General features: G+C 49.4%; 1 protein-coding gene across 1 annotated transcript; it reads left to right on the top strand.

Moving 5' to 3' along the window:
* Positions 1–322: 322 nt before the first annotated feature.
* On the top strand, positions 323–15,163 carry CTRU02_200936 (peptide synthetase; the record flags this gene model as incomplete). The annotated part of the gene is made up of 4 exons (XM_036718949.1): positions 323–1,311; positions 1,365–4,468; positions 4,526–14,973; positions 15,029–15,163. 4 exons carry the CDS (start codon positions 323–325, stop codon positions 15,161–15,163), a joined length of 14,676 nt encoding a protein of 4,891 aa, XP_036589949.1.
* Positions 15,164–16,643: the final 1,480 nt, after the last annotated feature.

The raw sequence follows: 16,643 nt of genomic DNA, 5'->3' as shown, positions 1-16,643 counted from the left end.
CCAAATAGCAAACAAGCCGTTGCAGCCACCAGATCTGTGAATCATCATTCGTTTTATTGGTTGGCGTGATCCCTGGCTCGTCCTTCTCTTGACCTCTTCTGCAGGGCAGTCTTAATCTGGATCCGGGCGCATTGACCGTTGTGCTTGTACCCGTTTCCGTTGAAAAGAGGATCCGACTAATACGCGAGTCCTCTTTGGTTGTGCCTGGAGACTAATGTAGAGCAGCACACGTCGAACCACCCTCCGCGAGCTCCTCAGGAGCTTTTCCTGAATCACCTCACGAGCTGTGGAATAGCATCTTCACTCCGACGCCTCCGCCATCATGGACGACACCGAGGCTGAGCCCGAGCTTAAGCTCTCAATACTGAACCCCTCCTCACAAAGGATCCCCGGACCGCGTTTCCTTCATGAGCTCGTGCGCCTCACGTCAGACGAGTCGTTGCCTGCGATTCATTCTCTAGACAGCAAGGGTCAAGAATCAACATGGTCCTATGCTGAGCTTCACCGGGCCGCTGACGCTCTGGCGACGCGAATCTCCGCCGCCGTCGGAAACCGCTTGATGGAGGAGGAGGAGTTTGTCGTGCCTCTGTTGGTACCTCAGTGTCCACAACTCTACATATCGATGCTGGCCATCCTCAAGGCAGGTGGAGCCTTCTGCCCCTTGCATCTTGATGCTCCTCCTGAAAGAGTGAGATTCATCCTTGAGGACGTTGGCGCAAAGGTTGTTATTGTCAGCCATGACTTAGTTTCCAAGATTCCTCAAGATGGTCAAGAGAGGGTCGTCTTGATAGTGGATGAAGACAAGGTTGAGGAATTGCCTAAAACTACGGCTTCAGAACCAGGGACTTCACCTGAACGTCTAGCATATGTCATGTACACATCTGGATCCACTGGCACCCCGAAAGGTGTTGGAGTCTCGCATGATGCTGCAACTCAAAGTCTACTGGCTCATAATCAACATATTCCGAAATTCAGACGCTTTCTTCAGTTTGCATCGCCGACATTTGATGTCTCTGTCTTCGAAATTTTCTTTCCCCTGTTTCGCGGTTGCACCCTAGTCACTTGTGACCGCGGGCGTATGCTCAACGATTTGCCTGCTGTCATAAGGACTTTGCAAGTCGATGCTTGCGAGTTGACGCCAACAGTTGCTGGTAGTCTACTCCGGTCACGAAAAAATGCCCCTTGTTTAAAGCTACTCCTCACAATTGGCGAAATGTTGACAGAATCTGTCGTCAAAGAGTTTGGCGGGAGCGAGGAGGCCGAGAGCATACTATGGGGCATGTATGGACCGACAGAAGCGGCAATTCATTGGTAAGTCGTCGCTCCGTAACATGTAGGCCAAGAAAGATTTTGACACGGTGCAGTACCCTTCGACCACAGTATCCTGCAAATTGCCCTTCATCAAATATCGGCTTCCCACTCGAGTCTGTATCGTGTTTTGTAACTGCGATTCCGGATGAGGGGAGGCCCTACGAATTCAAGATCCTGCCACTGGGCGAAATTGGAGAGCTCGTCGTTGGAGGACATCAACTTGCAAATGGCTACCTTAACAGACCAGAGCAAACCAGTGCAGCATTTTTTGATACCCCCTTCGGCCGTGTTTATCGTACAGGCGATAAAGCCAAGATGAACGCGGATGGAACATTGGATTGCCTCGGACGTATATCCGATGGCCAGGTCAAGCTTCGTGGCCAAAGAATTGAACTGGGCGAAGTGGAGCAAGCTGTGATGCGGACACCTGGGTGTCACAGCGCAGTTGCCATGGTGTTGGGCGGAATACTGGTTGCTTTTTGTGCGATCGATGATGGCCGATCAAACGCGGAAAACATAATGGAGGATATTACGAACACTTGCCGGAAATGGCTGCCTTCATTCATGGTTCCCGGAGATATTGTTCTCATGAAGAGTTTCCCAAGGCTACCTTCAGGAAAGGTTGATCGGAAACAACTCAAGAGCAACTATGAGACGACAAAGCAGCCCCAGTCAACAGACTCTACGCCATCGACCAACCCAGTGGAACAAGAGGTTGCAGAAGTTGTATCAGACCTCCTTGGATTCCAGGTTTCACCGACAACACAGCTCGGATCTTCAGGCGTTGATTCCCTAATGACAATTAGAATTGCATCAGCATTGAGAGAAAAGGGTTTTAGTGTTTCCGCAACAGATGTTCTGGAGGCCAAGAATTTGTCTGCTTTGTGCTTCCGGCTTCAGGCAGCCTCGGATCCAAAGATTCAAGTTGAAGGCTTGGGCATTGTACGGCATTCTGAAATATCCATAACCCAAGTTATGGAAAAACGGCAAGATCTTGTGCAGGCAAAGGATCGGATTGAGGAAATTTATCGGTGTACACCGCTGCAGAGTGCAATGCTCGCTGAGACATCTGTTAATTCTCAAGCATACTGCAACTGGATTCAGCTTGAATTCCCAGCGGGATGCGATCCCCGGGATGTTGAGACTTACATGCGCGAGATCACCAAGAGCAACAATATCTTGCGATCAGGGTTTGTTTCCTTTGACCGAGGGTTTGCACAAGTCGTCTTTCACGAACTACCCCGGTCTTCGATTCACCACGTCGAGCACTTTGACTATCAATTCAGACTTCAATCAGATCAGGATTTCCTGAACCCTCTCAGAGTTCAGATTCGGGAGTCTAAAAATGGTCCTCTAATCTTGTTACAACTGCATCATGCACTGTACGATGGATGGTCCGCTGACTTGCTACTTGAAGATCTCTCATCTTTGACAGCAGGACAGTCACTCAAACCAAGACCTCAGTTTCAGGACATTTCTACATTTTTCAGTGACCCTGCCACCACAAGACAAATGGATGAAGCACGCAGCTTCTGGGCTGAGAATTTGCTTGGCTGGCAAAGACACGGCATGCCGCGACTTATGGGACGTCCACCTGAAAAACCAGACGTGCACACCATTACGAAGAAGTTGGGGATTTCTCAAGTCGAACTGGACGAAGTGGCCAAAAGATTTCAATGCCACCCACAGGTGTTTTACCAAGCAGCCTTGTTATGGCTCTGGGCTGGCCTTCAGGGGCAAAACGATGTTGTCATTGGTTCTGTGTCTTCTGGCAGGACAATCCCGGTCACAAGTGTTGAACGAATCATGGGTCCTTGCATTTCATCAACGCCGCTCAGAATCAATCTGAACGGGCTTACTTCAATCACTGACCTCATCCGCGCTATACATTCTACCAACCGCCAGGTCTTGCAGCACGGTATTCTGCCGCTGAACGAAATCAAAAAGCTGTCTGGACTTGGCCCTGGAGATTCGATTTTTGATGTTCTGTTCGTTTATCAGGAGTCTCTGTACAGCCGGAATCGAAGCACGAACAGAGTGAAGGAGGTCGCTCACCAAGACTTTCTCGAGACTAGCCTCCTCGTTGAAATAGAGCCTTCTTCGGAAGGGCCAAATTGCCGTATAACTCACCACACAAATGCAGTTTCTCAGGAACACGCAGAAATGTTGGCACATCAACTCGAATCTGTGGTGTCTTACTTACTGCACCACCCCGAGGCTCATGTAAACGCTGTTGGAGAGAGTCTGCCTCCGAAACTCACGTCTGTATTCAATAGCACCCCTGCAACTCTCACTACGGTGCCCGATCTGGCTGCTATTTTTGAGCAGACAGCAAAGCTCACCCCGGATGCGACTGCAATTCGCTTTGCCACTTCACTCGACAATAGGTCGGTTGAGACTATCTCTTACAACGATCTCAATGTCATGGCCAATACTATTGCGCGCTATTTGCAAGATAGAGGGGCAAAAGAGGGTGATGTCGTAGGTCTGATTATGGAAAAGTCTATTGAACTTTACGCGGCAATGCTTGGCATCTTGAAGGCTGGTTGCGCATACCTACCCCTTCTTCCAACAATACCAACCGAAAGGATGAGGTCCATTTTGACTCAAGCAGAGGTTGGTCTCTGCGTTGCTGACAATGCTGTCTCAACGGCCTTGACAGATTTATCAAGCTGCCGATTCGTCGACATCACTTCAATTCACATGTCAGACATTATGGAGGATAACATGGATATCACTCCCAACCCGTCTCGGCCGGCCTACGTTATCTATACGTCCGGCACAACCGGAAAGCCGAAGGGCGTCGTTGTTACTCAGAAAAACATTGCGGGTAATCTGGACGTCCTATCCCGGATCTACCCCATAAACAACCATTCCCATTTCCTACAAGCATGTTCTCAGGCGTTTGATGTCTCGGTTTTTGAAATTTTCTTTACTTGGAAAGTTGGCGCTTGTTTGTGCTCCGGAACCAATGATACCCTTTTCGAAGATTTGGAGCGCGCTATCCGTTTCTTTGAGTGTACCCACCTCAGTATGACACCTACCGTTGCTTCTCTGGTTGATCCTTGCAACGTCCCTAATGTCGAATTCCTCGTCACGGCGGGCGAGCCGATGACCGCGGTTGTCGCGAAGAAATGGACCGGATTCCTCTACCAGGGTAAGATGAGCGTGCAGTTTGCAGAAATTGCTAGAGTTAATGACTAACACACCACAGGATATGGCCCCGCGGAAACGACAAATATCTGCACTGTAAAAAAGATGAAGCCTGGGGACTTCATCGACCATCTTGGCTTTTCCTTTGAGAATACTTCAACGATTGTTGTTGGTCCTGGAAGTCTAACACCCCTTCCCGTTGGATTCGCTGGCGAACTTTGCTTCGGAGGCGACCAAGTCGCTGCAGGTTATTTGGGCATGCCGGAACTTACTAGTTCAAAGTTCCTGGATCATCCCCAACTTGGAAGAATATATCGGTCTGGAGATATGGGCCGCATGCTCCCAGATGGGTCTTTGATGGTTCTGGGTCGCATGGATGACCAGCTCAAACTACGCGGCCAACGTATCGATACCGGTGAAATCAGCAGCATCCTTACAGTCTCTGGCCTCGCTTCGTCGAGTGCGGCTGTTATTGTCAGTCGCAACAATTCCCCAACTACGCAGCTGGCTGTTTTCTACGTTCCTGCGGATTGCAGCCCCGCTGAGTTCAATACATTGCCAATCGATGACAGAGTGGCGGAAGCCCATAATTCAGTTTTTGGACTGTTGCGATCTCGACTCCCTACTTACATGGTTCCGACCTACCTATTTCCCATCAGTTCTGTCCCGCTTACTTCAAGCGGAAAAGTCGACAGAGCCAGATTGCAGACGTCTTTCCGCGACTTCGCAAGGGATTATCTGGATCTTGCTGCCGGTTCGTCCGCGCATGAAGACGAAAGCGTCTGGTCAAAAGACGAGAAGACCATTGCATCTGCTCTTTCCCAGGTTCTCGGAGTCCCGTTGGAAGAGATCACGCGATGGCAGCCGCTTGCTGCTGTGGGATTGGACTCTATCTCAGCTATATCTTTGGCGAGAGCTCTACAGAACACTTTCGAACGCAAAGTGCCCGTTTCCCTAATTTTGCAGTCTGGTAGCGTGGCTCGGCTAGCGCAGGAGATTACAGCTCAAACTTCAGGGGAAACTACCATAAAGACGAATGACAAAAGCTCTTGGTTTTCTTCTGGGTATGTGGACACTGTCGCGAAAGAATTCTCCAAGGAAGGGAAAACCGTCAGAGCTGTTTTACCCTGTACGCCACTCCAGGAAGCAATGCTTTCTTCAACATCTGGCTCATCTTATTCCAATCAGTTGGTTTTCAAGTTACACGCCACTGAATCAGAGATGAAGGGCTACTGGGAAGAAATGTGTCGTCGGCACGAAATTCTTCGGACATGTTTCATCACTACTAGAGAATCAAGACGAGCAGTTGCGCAAGTCGTACTTGAATCCTGGGAGATGCCGTGGAAAACTGTCGAAGCAGGTAATCTGCGAGAGGCAGCTGAAATGCACGCAAAAGAACTTCCTGATTCGCTCGATTCCAAGACACCGCCTTTCTCACTTGCTGTGATTAAGACAGAAGGCGAAGTTTACCTCTCTTTCACTTGCCATCATGCGCTCTACGACGGCGTTGCAATCGAAAATGTTCTGGCTGAGATTGAGCAGCTAGCGAATGGCAAGACTTTGCCGCCTCCGGTGGACTACCTTCCAATCCTCCGTGAGATTTCCAGCGCACCTGATGGCACAGATAACTTTTGGAAGCGTCAATTCGATGGCTTCAGACCTACACAGCATAACCTCTCCGTCGAATCCTCAGAGGACTTCACAAGAGAAGGGCCATTAGTTGTCGCAGAATCACTCAGTATCTCTCTCAGCCAACTTCAATCATGCTGCAAGGCTGCAGGTGTTTCTAGATTATCGTTCTTCCAAGCAGTCTGGTCAGTTTTCCTGGCACTCGTCTATGACGAGAAGGACATTTGCTTTGGCAACGTCATGAGTGGAAGAGCTTTGAATATTGAGGGCATTGACCGTTTGGTTGCGCCCTGTTTCAACACTTTGCCGATACGAGTCGAATTACTTTCATCGACTCAACTCATAGCGTTGTTGAAGAAATTCCAAACACTTAATCCCCACCTTTTGGATCGACAATTTACACCCCTGCGCTCTATTCAAAGTCATGTCTCAAAGAATGGAATGCAACTTTTTGACTCCCTTCTTCTTCTTCAGCAGCCTCAGAACGCACGTTTACCTTCATTATGGGAATTGGTTGAAGACAATGGAGCTATGGACGTGCCTCTTGTATGCGAAGTTACTCCGGATACCCTGAGCGACTCCATCAGCGTCAAACTCCACTCAAGCAACCAGTCCCTTACGCCCGAAAGCCTGCAAGGACTACTTCGCATTTTCTTGCATCTTGCAGTGGAAACGGTAATACATCCTGCATCAAGCATCCCGACTCGAGAGAATCTTCCCTCGAGATTGAGAGAAATCGTGAACACCATCGTTGTCGAAAAGATTGTTGATAACAGCCAGGAGGAAAACGAGCAGAGTGCAAACTCCCTTGACAATGACAAATGGAGCGATACCGAGGAGAAAATACGGTCGATTGTTGCCGAACTATCGAAAACTCCAAAAGACAATATCGGCAGGAACACAACAATCTTCCAGCTTGGTCTGGATAGTATCAATGCTGTTCAACTCGCTGCCATGATGCGGGGCCAGGGCTTGCAGGTTTCTGCATTGGATGTAATTGAGTTCCCCACCTGCGCTAAGATGGCTACCCGACTCGGAAGCTCAGAAACAAAGAACGTTGAACAATACGACCTGGCAAAGTTTGGGCGAGAGGTCGGTCTTGCGTCTGATAACAAAGGCCGAAAGATTCTACCCTGCACTCCGCTACAATGTGCAATGCTCAGTGATTTTATCCAGTCAGGAGGTAAAGATTATCTGAACTACATGTCTTTTACCCTCAACGACGGAATCTCTGTAAAGCAGATCCAAGAGGCGTGGGATACTCTTTTCTCTGACCATGAGATGTTGAGAACGGGGTTCCTACCAACGCAACATCGGGACGCATCGTTTGCAATGGTTCAGTATTCGGCTGCTGACTTGTCCTTGCCGCTTGCCGTTCATCACGGGACGCCAGGCTCGTTTAACGTCACAAAGTGGAAGTTGGACACTGCGCAACGTGTTCTCCATTCATTACAGCTTCCACCGTGGGCTGTGGCTTTGGAGGATATTGAGTCGGGTATTGAAATGCATGTTATCATGCATCATGCCCTATACGATGCTTATTCTCTGCATCTCATACTGCAAGATTTGGCTTCTCATCTTGCAGGCAAGAAAGTCAACCAGCATCCCCCTGTCGAGAAGGCACTTTCCAAGATCCTCCAAGCTTCTCTCAACAATGCCGATTCACAGGAGTTCTGGAAGCAAAAATCGGCGGAAGTAGTAGTTAACCGTTTCCCAACGTTGACTCCTTTATCCGAGAAATATCCAGAACTTGCTTCGAGAACAAAACTGGCCAGCATAAGTTTTGATGGTCTCGCCGAGAGGGCAAAGCAAGCTAATGTTCCGATCCAAGCTCTGCTCGAGGCGACATGGACTCGAGTACTATCTGCATATCTTGGCGAGGAAGACGTTGTCTTTGGAGTTGTTCTGTCAGGTCGTATCGACGACGAAACTGAGAGCGCCGTATTCCCGTGCATCAACACTGTCCCCGTGGTTGCACACAACAGACATTCAAACGCTGAGCTTCTGAACCAAATGCTAAATTATCACAACCAGCTATTGAAGCACCAGAACGCCCCTCTCGCTCAAATACAGCGTTGGCTCGGACATTCAAACACTCAGGTTTTCGATACGCTGCTTGTGTACCAGCGAATGCCCAATGACAACACTTCGGACTTCCCATGGCAGACGGTCAGCGACGAAGGCAACCTTGATTACCCTGTTTCTTTGGAAGTTGAACCAGTTTCAAGCGGCAAAATTCAAATTCGCGTCTCTCATCGCACTGACGTCCTTCCAGACGCTCAGGCAAAACTCCTCTTGGACCAGTTTGACGCTGTACTGCAACATCTTGCAGAGTATCCCACCGGAAATGAGGATAACTTGTGGCCTAGCAACACTTCCGTTTTTTCAATCGCGCCTCCTCTGGATTCGACAATTGCATCAGAGGAACAGTTCCTACACAACTTTGTTGAAGCCAAGGCCCAGACTCATCCTGACAAGATTGCTCTGGAGTTTGTCACCGGATTCGATGGAGAAAATACGACTTCCAGGAAATGGACTTTCAAAGAACTCAACGAGAAGGGTAACCAGGTCGCCAATCTTCTCGCTCCGCACGCGCAAGTTGGGCATGTCATCGCCATTCACTTTGACAAGTGCCCGGAAGCCTGCTTCTCAATTCTTGGTATCCTCAAGGCTGGGTGTGCTTTCTTGGCCCTGGATCCAACAGCCCCCAAAGCAAGAAAGGAGTTCATTCTGAAGGATTCTGGTGCTCTTGCGCTGCTGACCAACAATGAGATTGATTTTCATGTAGAGCAGCCAACTCTCCGCATCGAGGAAACTTTACTCGAGACAGCCTCCAAGGAATATTGTAGCCCTCAATCTCTCAGCATTCAGGATAACTCTTACTGTTTGTACACTTCTGGAACCACGGGAACGCCAAAGGGATGTGAGATTACTCATGAGAATGCCGTACAAGCTATGAAGGCATTCCAAAGGCTTTTTGAAGGCCATTGGGATCAAAGCTCCAAGTGGCTCCAGTTTGCTTCCTTCCACTTCGACGTTTCAGTCCTGGAACAATACTGGAGTTGGTCAGTGGGAATGACTCTGGTGGGCGCACCAAGAGATCTCATTTTGGACGATCTTGCCGGCACCATCCGACGGCTTGAAATTACTCACATCGACTTGACACCTAGCTTAGCGCGTCTCTTAGATCCGTCAGATGTCCCCAGTCTCTCACGTGGAGTCTTCATTACTGGTGGAGAGGCCTTAAAGCAGGAGATCCTCGATGTCTGGGGTCCTGTCGGCGTCATCTACAACGCGTACGGCCCTACCGAGGCTACTATTGGTGTTACCATGTACCAGCGAGTTCCCCATAACGGCCGAGCTTCCAACATTGGAAAACAATTTGACAACGTGGGATCCTACGTTCTGCGGCCCGGAACTGATATACCGGTCATGAAAGGCGCTGTCGGCGAGCTCTGCGTCTCCGGAAAGCTGGTTGGAAAAGGATACCTCAATCGCCCGGAACTGACCCAGGAGAGATTTCCAATCCTTGAGTCGTTCGGCGAGCGTGTTTACCGCACTGGAGACCTGGTGAGACTGTTACATGACGGCTGTTTCGACTTCCTCGGACGTGCCGACGACCAGGTGAAGCTGCGAGGGCAACGGCTGGAAATCGGCGAGATCAATCACTCCATCCTTACCCGAGTTCCTGAACTCAGCGACGTTGCGACTCTTGTGACTAAGCATGGAAGTTTGGACAAGGACCTTCTAGTGTCTTTTGTTAGCTGCAAGTCGACGGCCACTTCCAAGGCGGAACTTCAAGTCCTCAACGAGCCAAACACAGCAGCTCTCGTTCGTTCTGTCCAAAAGGCCTGTCGAGATACGTTGCCTGGCTACATGGTACCATCCTACATCTTCCAGGTCCCACGCATCCCGCTCTCTCCGAACAACAAGGCAGACATCAAGCAGTTGAACCAGCTATTCCGAACTCTCACGCCGGAAAAATTGGTTCAACTTTCGCCATCTTCCAGAGCAACTTCTGAGCCAACCAATGAACTTCAACGTCAAGTCATTGCAACCGTGCAAGAGTTTGTTGGCGAGGACGCCAAGGTCAACATGTCGAGCAACATCTTTGATCTCGGCGTTGATTCGATCTCGGTTCTCAGACTGTCGAGGTTAATGCGCAAAAAGGGCCTTTCAGGCGCCGCACCCAGGGTGATATTGAGAAATCCGGATATTGGAGATTTAGCAGAAGCACTGCAACAGAGCGGCTCCACAAAGGAGGGAAGCAGCGTTAATGAAGCACGACAACTAATCCAAGCGTTTGGCCACCGGTATAGGTCTCTGGCAGCTCAGGAACTCTCTCTTTCAGACGACGGGGACATCGAATATGTAGCTCCATGCACGCCGCTACAAGAAGGCATGCTGTCCAGATTCATGTCAGACCAGGACGAAGGCGCCTATTTTACAGCATTCCGACTGAAGCTTGCGCCGTCGATATCCATTGAAAAACTCAAGGTCGCCTGCGAAAAGCTTGTAGAATCTCACGCCATCTTGAGAACCAGTTTTATTCAGACACCAGCTGGCTTTGCCCAGGTTGCACTTAAGTCTGTCCGGCTTTCATGGCGAGATATACGGGACTTGGAGCCTGTCGAGGTTGAATCTCAACTGTCAAATTCCATGTCGGCTCTGATACACAAAAACAGCAGATGCGTGTCCGATCCCCTAGAGTTGATTGTCTCTTATCTGGGTGAGGATACAATCCTTACCGTCCACATCTTCCACGCACTATATGATGGTGTGACATTTGAGACGCTGCTCCGCTGGGTTTCTGATGAGTATTTGCACAAAGAGCATGAACCGGCCCCGTCGTTCTTTGAAACTCTTGCACATGGCCCGCTCGCGAACTATGACTTTAGCCGCCAGTTCTGGGTTGAGCACCTCAACAACTGCTTGTTTGACACGATCCCAAGGCTTCAATCCGGCGACCCGACAAAGGTTCTCACCAGGACCAAGAAATATTCAGCCCGCAATCTCGAGACACTGCGAAGGTCGCTTAACGTTACGCTACAGTCTGTGGTCCTAGCTCTCTGGACATCTGTATTCAAGAAGCATTTCCCTGTCAACGCTGCCACTGGTGTAATTGTCTCCGGCCGTTCTATTGATATGGAGCAAATCGAAAACACAATCGGCCCCCTTTTCAATACTCTCCTCTTCTACGCCGGTCTTAAGGAAGGAGACACCTGGCTGTCGTTGATTCAGAAGTGTCATGAATTTAACACTGCCGTCCTACAGTTCCAACACGTGCCACAGCGAAATATTCAGAAATGGTGCGCTAAGTCTCGGGGTCGCCCAATTTTTGAGAATCTCTTTGTTTTCCAAATCGAATCTACTCGACCAGCGGAGCCCTCTGGCATGTGGTCTATCGTAGATGACTACAGTGTCTCCGACTACCCCATTGCATTTGAAGCATCTGCGACGCCCGATGGTCAGCTCCGTGTTCAGATAGTAGCTCACGGGGATATTGCCGACGAAGAAATGATGAATGCTTTGTTCGAAGAAATTGATGAGGCTATGGTCGACGTCACCTCAAGGGGAACTTACTCTATACCTGTCACCGAGAATCCTTCTCGTGAAGCATCAACCGCTGCGTCTCCTAGAACGCCACTGACTTCTAGACCCGAGTCTATCGATGGTGATTTCAAGGGTCAAGAACTCGACCTCAATGTCTCCGACTTTGAATGGACGCCTGCAGCTTTGGTGTTGAGGAAAGAGATCGCTGCTCTTTCTGGTGCTTCCGAAGACAGTATCAACGAAAATATGGCGCTACTGGAGTTGGGTCTTGATAGCATTGACCTTGTGAAACTCTCTGCACGCCTCAAGCATTGTGGTCACCCGCTCACTTTATCTCAACTCATGCGATCTCAAACCATTGCTGCCATGTCAAAGATTCTTAATCAAAGTGAGTCGGCTCTGGATGACTCCAGCAAGCAGTCGAACTTCCAGGACCTCAAAGAGAAACTTTGGAGGGCTGTAGACTCAACTGGGTTTGACCTCCAGCAAGCAGAAGTGGTCCTACCGCCAACACCCCTGCAGGAGTCTATGATCGCCGATATGTTGCAATCTGACTTTCAGCAGTATTTCAACCATGACGTGCTGGAGTTGACAGAAGGCGTGGACATTAACAAATTCAAAAGAGCTTGGCAGCAGGTGGTTGAGCGGTCACAGATTCTTCGAACGGTCTTCATCCAGATTGAGGATCCAACTTTGGAACAAACATTTGCCCAAATTGTGCTCAAGTCTAACCCTCCTGCGATCAACGAACTTCCTACAGGGGGCGTAGCTCAAGTCCAAGACGTCATTAACGGGCACAAACAGAGCGCACGGGCTGCTCAAGGCCGTTCCAATTTGCTTCAACTCACCCTCGTTTCTGCTGAGGCTAAGTCATTGCTTGTGTTTTCAATCTCACACGCTCTCTATGATGGGTGGTCCTTGGCATTGCTACATCAGGATGTTGCTGCTGCTTACCAAGAACAACTTGGCGATCGGCCACCAGTTGAACCATTCCTTCAAAACTTGGTCAAAACCCCGACTGAAAGGTCAAGAAAATTCTGGTCTCAGTATCTTTCAAACGTGCAACCTTCGCTGTTGTCTAGCAGGCAGTCCTCAGATCAACTATCAGCCGAAAAGACCTATCGTACGGAAGCTGTATCGAGTACCCAGCTCGAGCAAGTCACAGAGTTTTGCAAGCGCCATGCCATCAGTCTGCAAGTTCTCGGACAAGCTTGCTGGGCGTCAGTCCTGGCAACTCTCCTTCAGACTCTTGAAGTCACCTTCGGCGTCGTTCTGGCGGGTCGCGACTCGGAGCAAGCGCAAGCTCTCATGTTCCCTACGATGAACACCGTGGCCGTGCGCTGCGTGCTCCACGGTTCTACAACCAACTTTTTGCGCTACCTCCAGGAGACAATGGGCGATATTGTCGAGTTCCAGAACTATCCGTTGAGAAAAGCACAGGCTGTTGCCGGAGGGCGACTCTTTAACACACTCTTCATTCTCCAGAAGAACCCTGACTCTGGGGCAGAGAATCCTTTAGTGAAGTCAGTTCAAGGTTCAGCTGCCACCGAATTTGCGGTTTGCGCAGAGCTTGAAGTCACCGACAAGAACCTCATATGGCGTATCGCTGGACAAGATGCGTATGTGTCGGAGAAGATGACACATCAGCTACTCCATGAACTTGACCGAGCCTTGGATTACATTGTCAGAACACCAAACGACAATCTTCTGCAATTCGATGGCGACAATGTTGCCATTTGCCATTTGACGTCTTTTCAATCGAGGTACAACTCTCAAACACAATTCTCGAAGAAGAATACCGCCCCTGAAGAGGAAACTGAGTGGACGGATACAGAGAGCACTATTCGACGGGTACTTTCGCAAACAGCAGGCGTCGAGGTTCAATCTATTAATAAGGGGCATACTTTGTATAACCTAGGGCTGGACTCGATTAGCGCCATCAAAGTATCAGCTCTTCTTCGAAAAGAGGGCATAAATCTCGGTGTCCGGGCACTGCTTACTTCAACTTCCATCCGAGACATGGCAAGGCAGTGTCCGGCAGTCGCTAGCGATGAGCCAACCCAGGTTTCCAAGAGCTTATCGACCGCTTATGAGTTACCGGGATCAATTGACGTAAACTCACTCTTGGCTAAAGCTGGTATCGCCAAATCTGAAGTGCAGGAAATTCTTCCTCCCCTGCCAATGCAAGTGTACATGGTTTCGGCCTGGCAAAACTCTGCAGGCCGCGTTTTCTACCCAGACTTTTTCTATCGCCTGCGTGGATCTGTTACAATTCATCAGCTGCAGTCAGCATGGGCGGCCGTTGTCGCTTCAGAGCCTATTCTCCGGACTTGTTTGGTCTCAACGGGGGCACGATCACTCCCGTTTATCCAAATCATCGTCGAGGCTGACATTGATGGACCACACAAAAGTATCATTGTCCAAGACGGAGAACGTTCTGCCACAAGCACACAGTCGGAACATTGTTGGCCTCAAGTACAACTAAATGCCACACATGGCGGCGACGACTCGTGGCTTCTCAAATTGACGCTTCAACATTCACTCTACGACGGCTTTAGTCTTCCAGCCATCATGCAGAAATTTCTATCGGTCATTGAGTCACAAAAGTCTGCCAACGCTCTAGAATTAGGCCCTTGGAGATCCTTCTTAGCTACACAGCAAGCCGAAGAAGTGAAGAAGGATAACAAGGAATTCTGGACCAAGTACCTACAGGGCTTGACGCCAGTTAATTCACAGACATCCAACGTGCCAAGGTCGTTGGAGCGAGTCTCGGTCCTCAAACGTTCTGCAGTGGCACAAGTTACCCAAATCCAGGCCTCTTGCTCACAAGCAGGCGTAGGTTTGCCCGCATACTTCTTCGCAGCGGCCGCAAAGGCGCTACAAACATTCAAGCTTTCCTCATCTTCTTCGCGCACAAACCAGGTCGTTTTCGGAATATACTACGCGAACCGATCACTGGCGGATGAGTTGGAGCCCACATTCCCAACACTCAACTTGGTGCCCCTCAAGGTCCAGCTTGACGAGGACTCTAGTATAATCTCCGTTGCCAAACAGGTGCAGGAAGACTTGCATCTCATTTCATCGCACTCAACCGTGGGATTGTGGGAGATCAAAGACTGGACTGGGGTTGAGATTGATTGTTTTGTGAATTTCCTCCATCTTGGCGATGAGAACAACGAGACATTGAAAGCAGCGGAATTTTCAATCGAGCCGGTTTCCGATGCCAGCGAGATTGAAAAGCTCTCTGGTACTGGAAACAGCGAAAACACCACATCAGCCGTTTCGGCAAGGTGGCTGGAGGACAATCCAGTACGCGATGCATTCCCAGTATGTTGCCCCTCACATTGTACCAATATTACTGAACGAACTAACATAGCGGCAGGATGCTTTGGACATTGAAGCCTCAATCAGTGAGGATACAATGGATATTGGAGTGTTTGGGTCTGCGACTAAGGTCTCTGCACAATCTGCTGATGAACTGATTAACCTTCTCAGCACTATCATAGCGATTGAGTGAGGCAATATGGGATTTCTTAGAAAGACGTAAATCGTCTTTGTTCTTATTCGCATGTATCTTTTGCCTGTTATCTATTCCTTTTTTCTTTCTCTTTTTTTTTTTTCCTGGTTTTTTTACTGCGGATGCTCTATCATAGCGGGTGCTTATATAATCAAATGTTATCGACGTTGACATTCGCAATTCGGAACGGACCGAGTCCTCCGTCTGAGTGGCCAGTTTTGAAGCCAGGCCTAATGAACTGCCTTCTTAAAAAGGGTTGGGGTTACACATGGATCATCACAAGCAACCTCCTCCATCCAACATTCAACAAGTCTGGCTCATGAATCACCAAAAGGAGATTCCGTTTGTGGAAAGTCCCATGGACTGTATTCTACTGCGCCTCGTCCCCCGACTTTTCGTTGACACATTACTCAGGCGTGATTGGTAGCCGAGGCTCACCATAATATTCTAACTGAGGGAGGGTGCGCCGAATGGGTATTTAGATTGTGGACACGAACGACGCGGTCGGATATCTAACCCGGATCGATAAAGTCGTCCCATCGCGCCGGCGGGCGATCCCGAATCAGGCAGGTCTGCGGCTCGCCGTGCACAGGCATCATCTGCCGAGACTATCACGCGGACAAGGGGGGGTTGACCCGTATCTACTCCGCAAGGAGGCGAGCGCTCAGTTCTAGTCCTTGGGCACCAGAGATTTGACTGTGAGCAATGGGCGAAATAAAAAAGGGGAATTAGAGTGAGCGGTAGGCGCGCGGCATTTCTTTCAATTCCTTGCCCCTTCCTTCCCGTCCCTCCCATCACGAAGACGCATGCGGGCTTCATCCAGTTAAAGACCTATTGGAGCTTCACAATCTCATCATGCATGTCCATATCTGGCAAGTAGAAAAGATGGACGTACTACCTCCTCCATTTGTGTCCTTTGGCGAATGCGTTCCTGCATTATTGCGTGATGACTTGCCTTGTTACCGAACGCCTGCATTGCGACCTTGCATTGGCCAGAGAGGGCAGTTGAGTTAATTACAACAATGTTGGATAGATGTGCCATGACAGAACCGTTTCCTCCGCCATCCGTACTCGGAGCTGAGCTTAGCTACGTAATATTAGGTAGGTACTCTTCAAACTCAAACCCCCCCACTCAGAGACCCAGTTCACACGCTTGCAAAAGTTCAGAAAAACAAATAAGAAAATCCACAGAATAAGACAAAGTGTGCTGGGTTTATTTTAGTCTTAATGGTCAAGATTACAGATTAGACTCACATGTTTGCGCAAATACGCGGTTCCCTGGGACGGGGCAATGACTCGTCGAAATGACAAGATTCTGGAGAACGTGCCAGTGGCGATGGCGAACTGCAGTTTTAAGGTATCCAACCCGCTGTGGGCTCTGCGGGCAGTGGGGTTTCTTACACTCTGCATCCCGAGATGATTAGGGATTTGCATGGTAGTTATTACGTGATGTCCCCCTTTATTCCTTGTTGGGACTCTC

Source organism: Colletotrichum truncatum (assembly GCF_014235925.2).
Source record: "Colletotrichum truncatum strain CMES1059 chromosome Unknown Contig_0001, whole genome shotgun sequence".
Lineage (NCBI taxonomy): Eukaryota > Fungi > Ascomycota > Sordariomycetes > Glomerellales > Glomerellaceae > Colletotrichum > Colletotrichum truncatum.
Note: the sequence above shows the minus strand (reverse complement) of the source record. Positions and strands in the feature narration are given on the sequence as shown.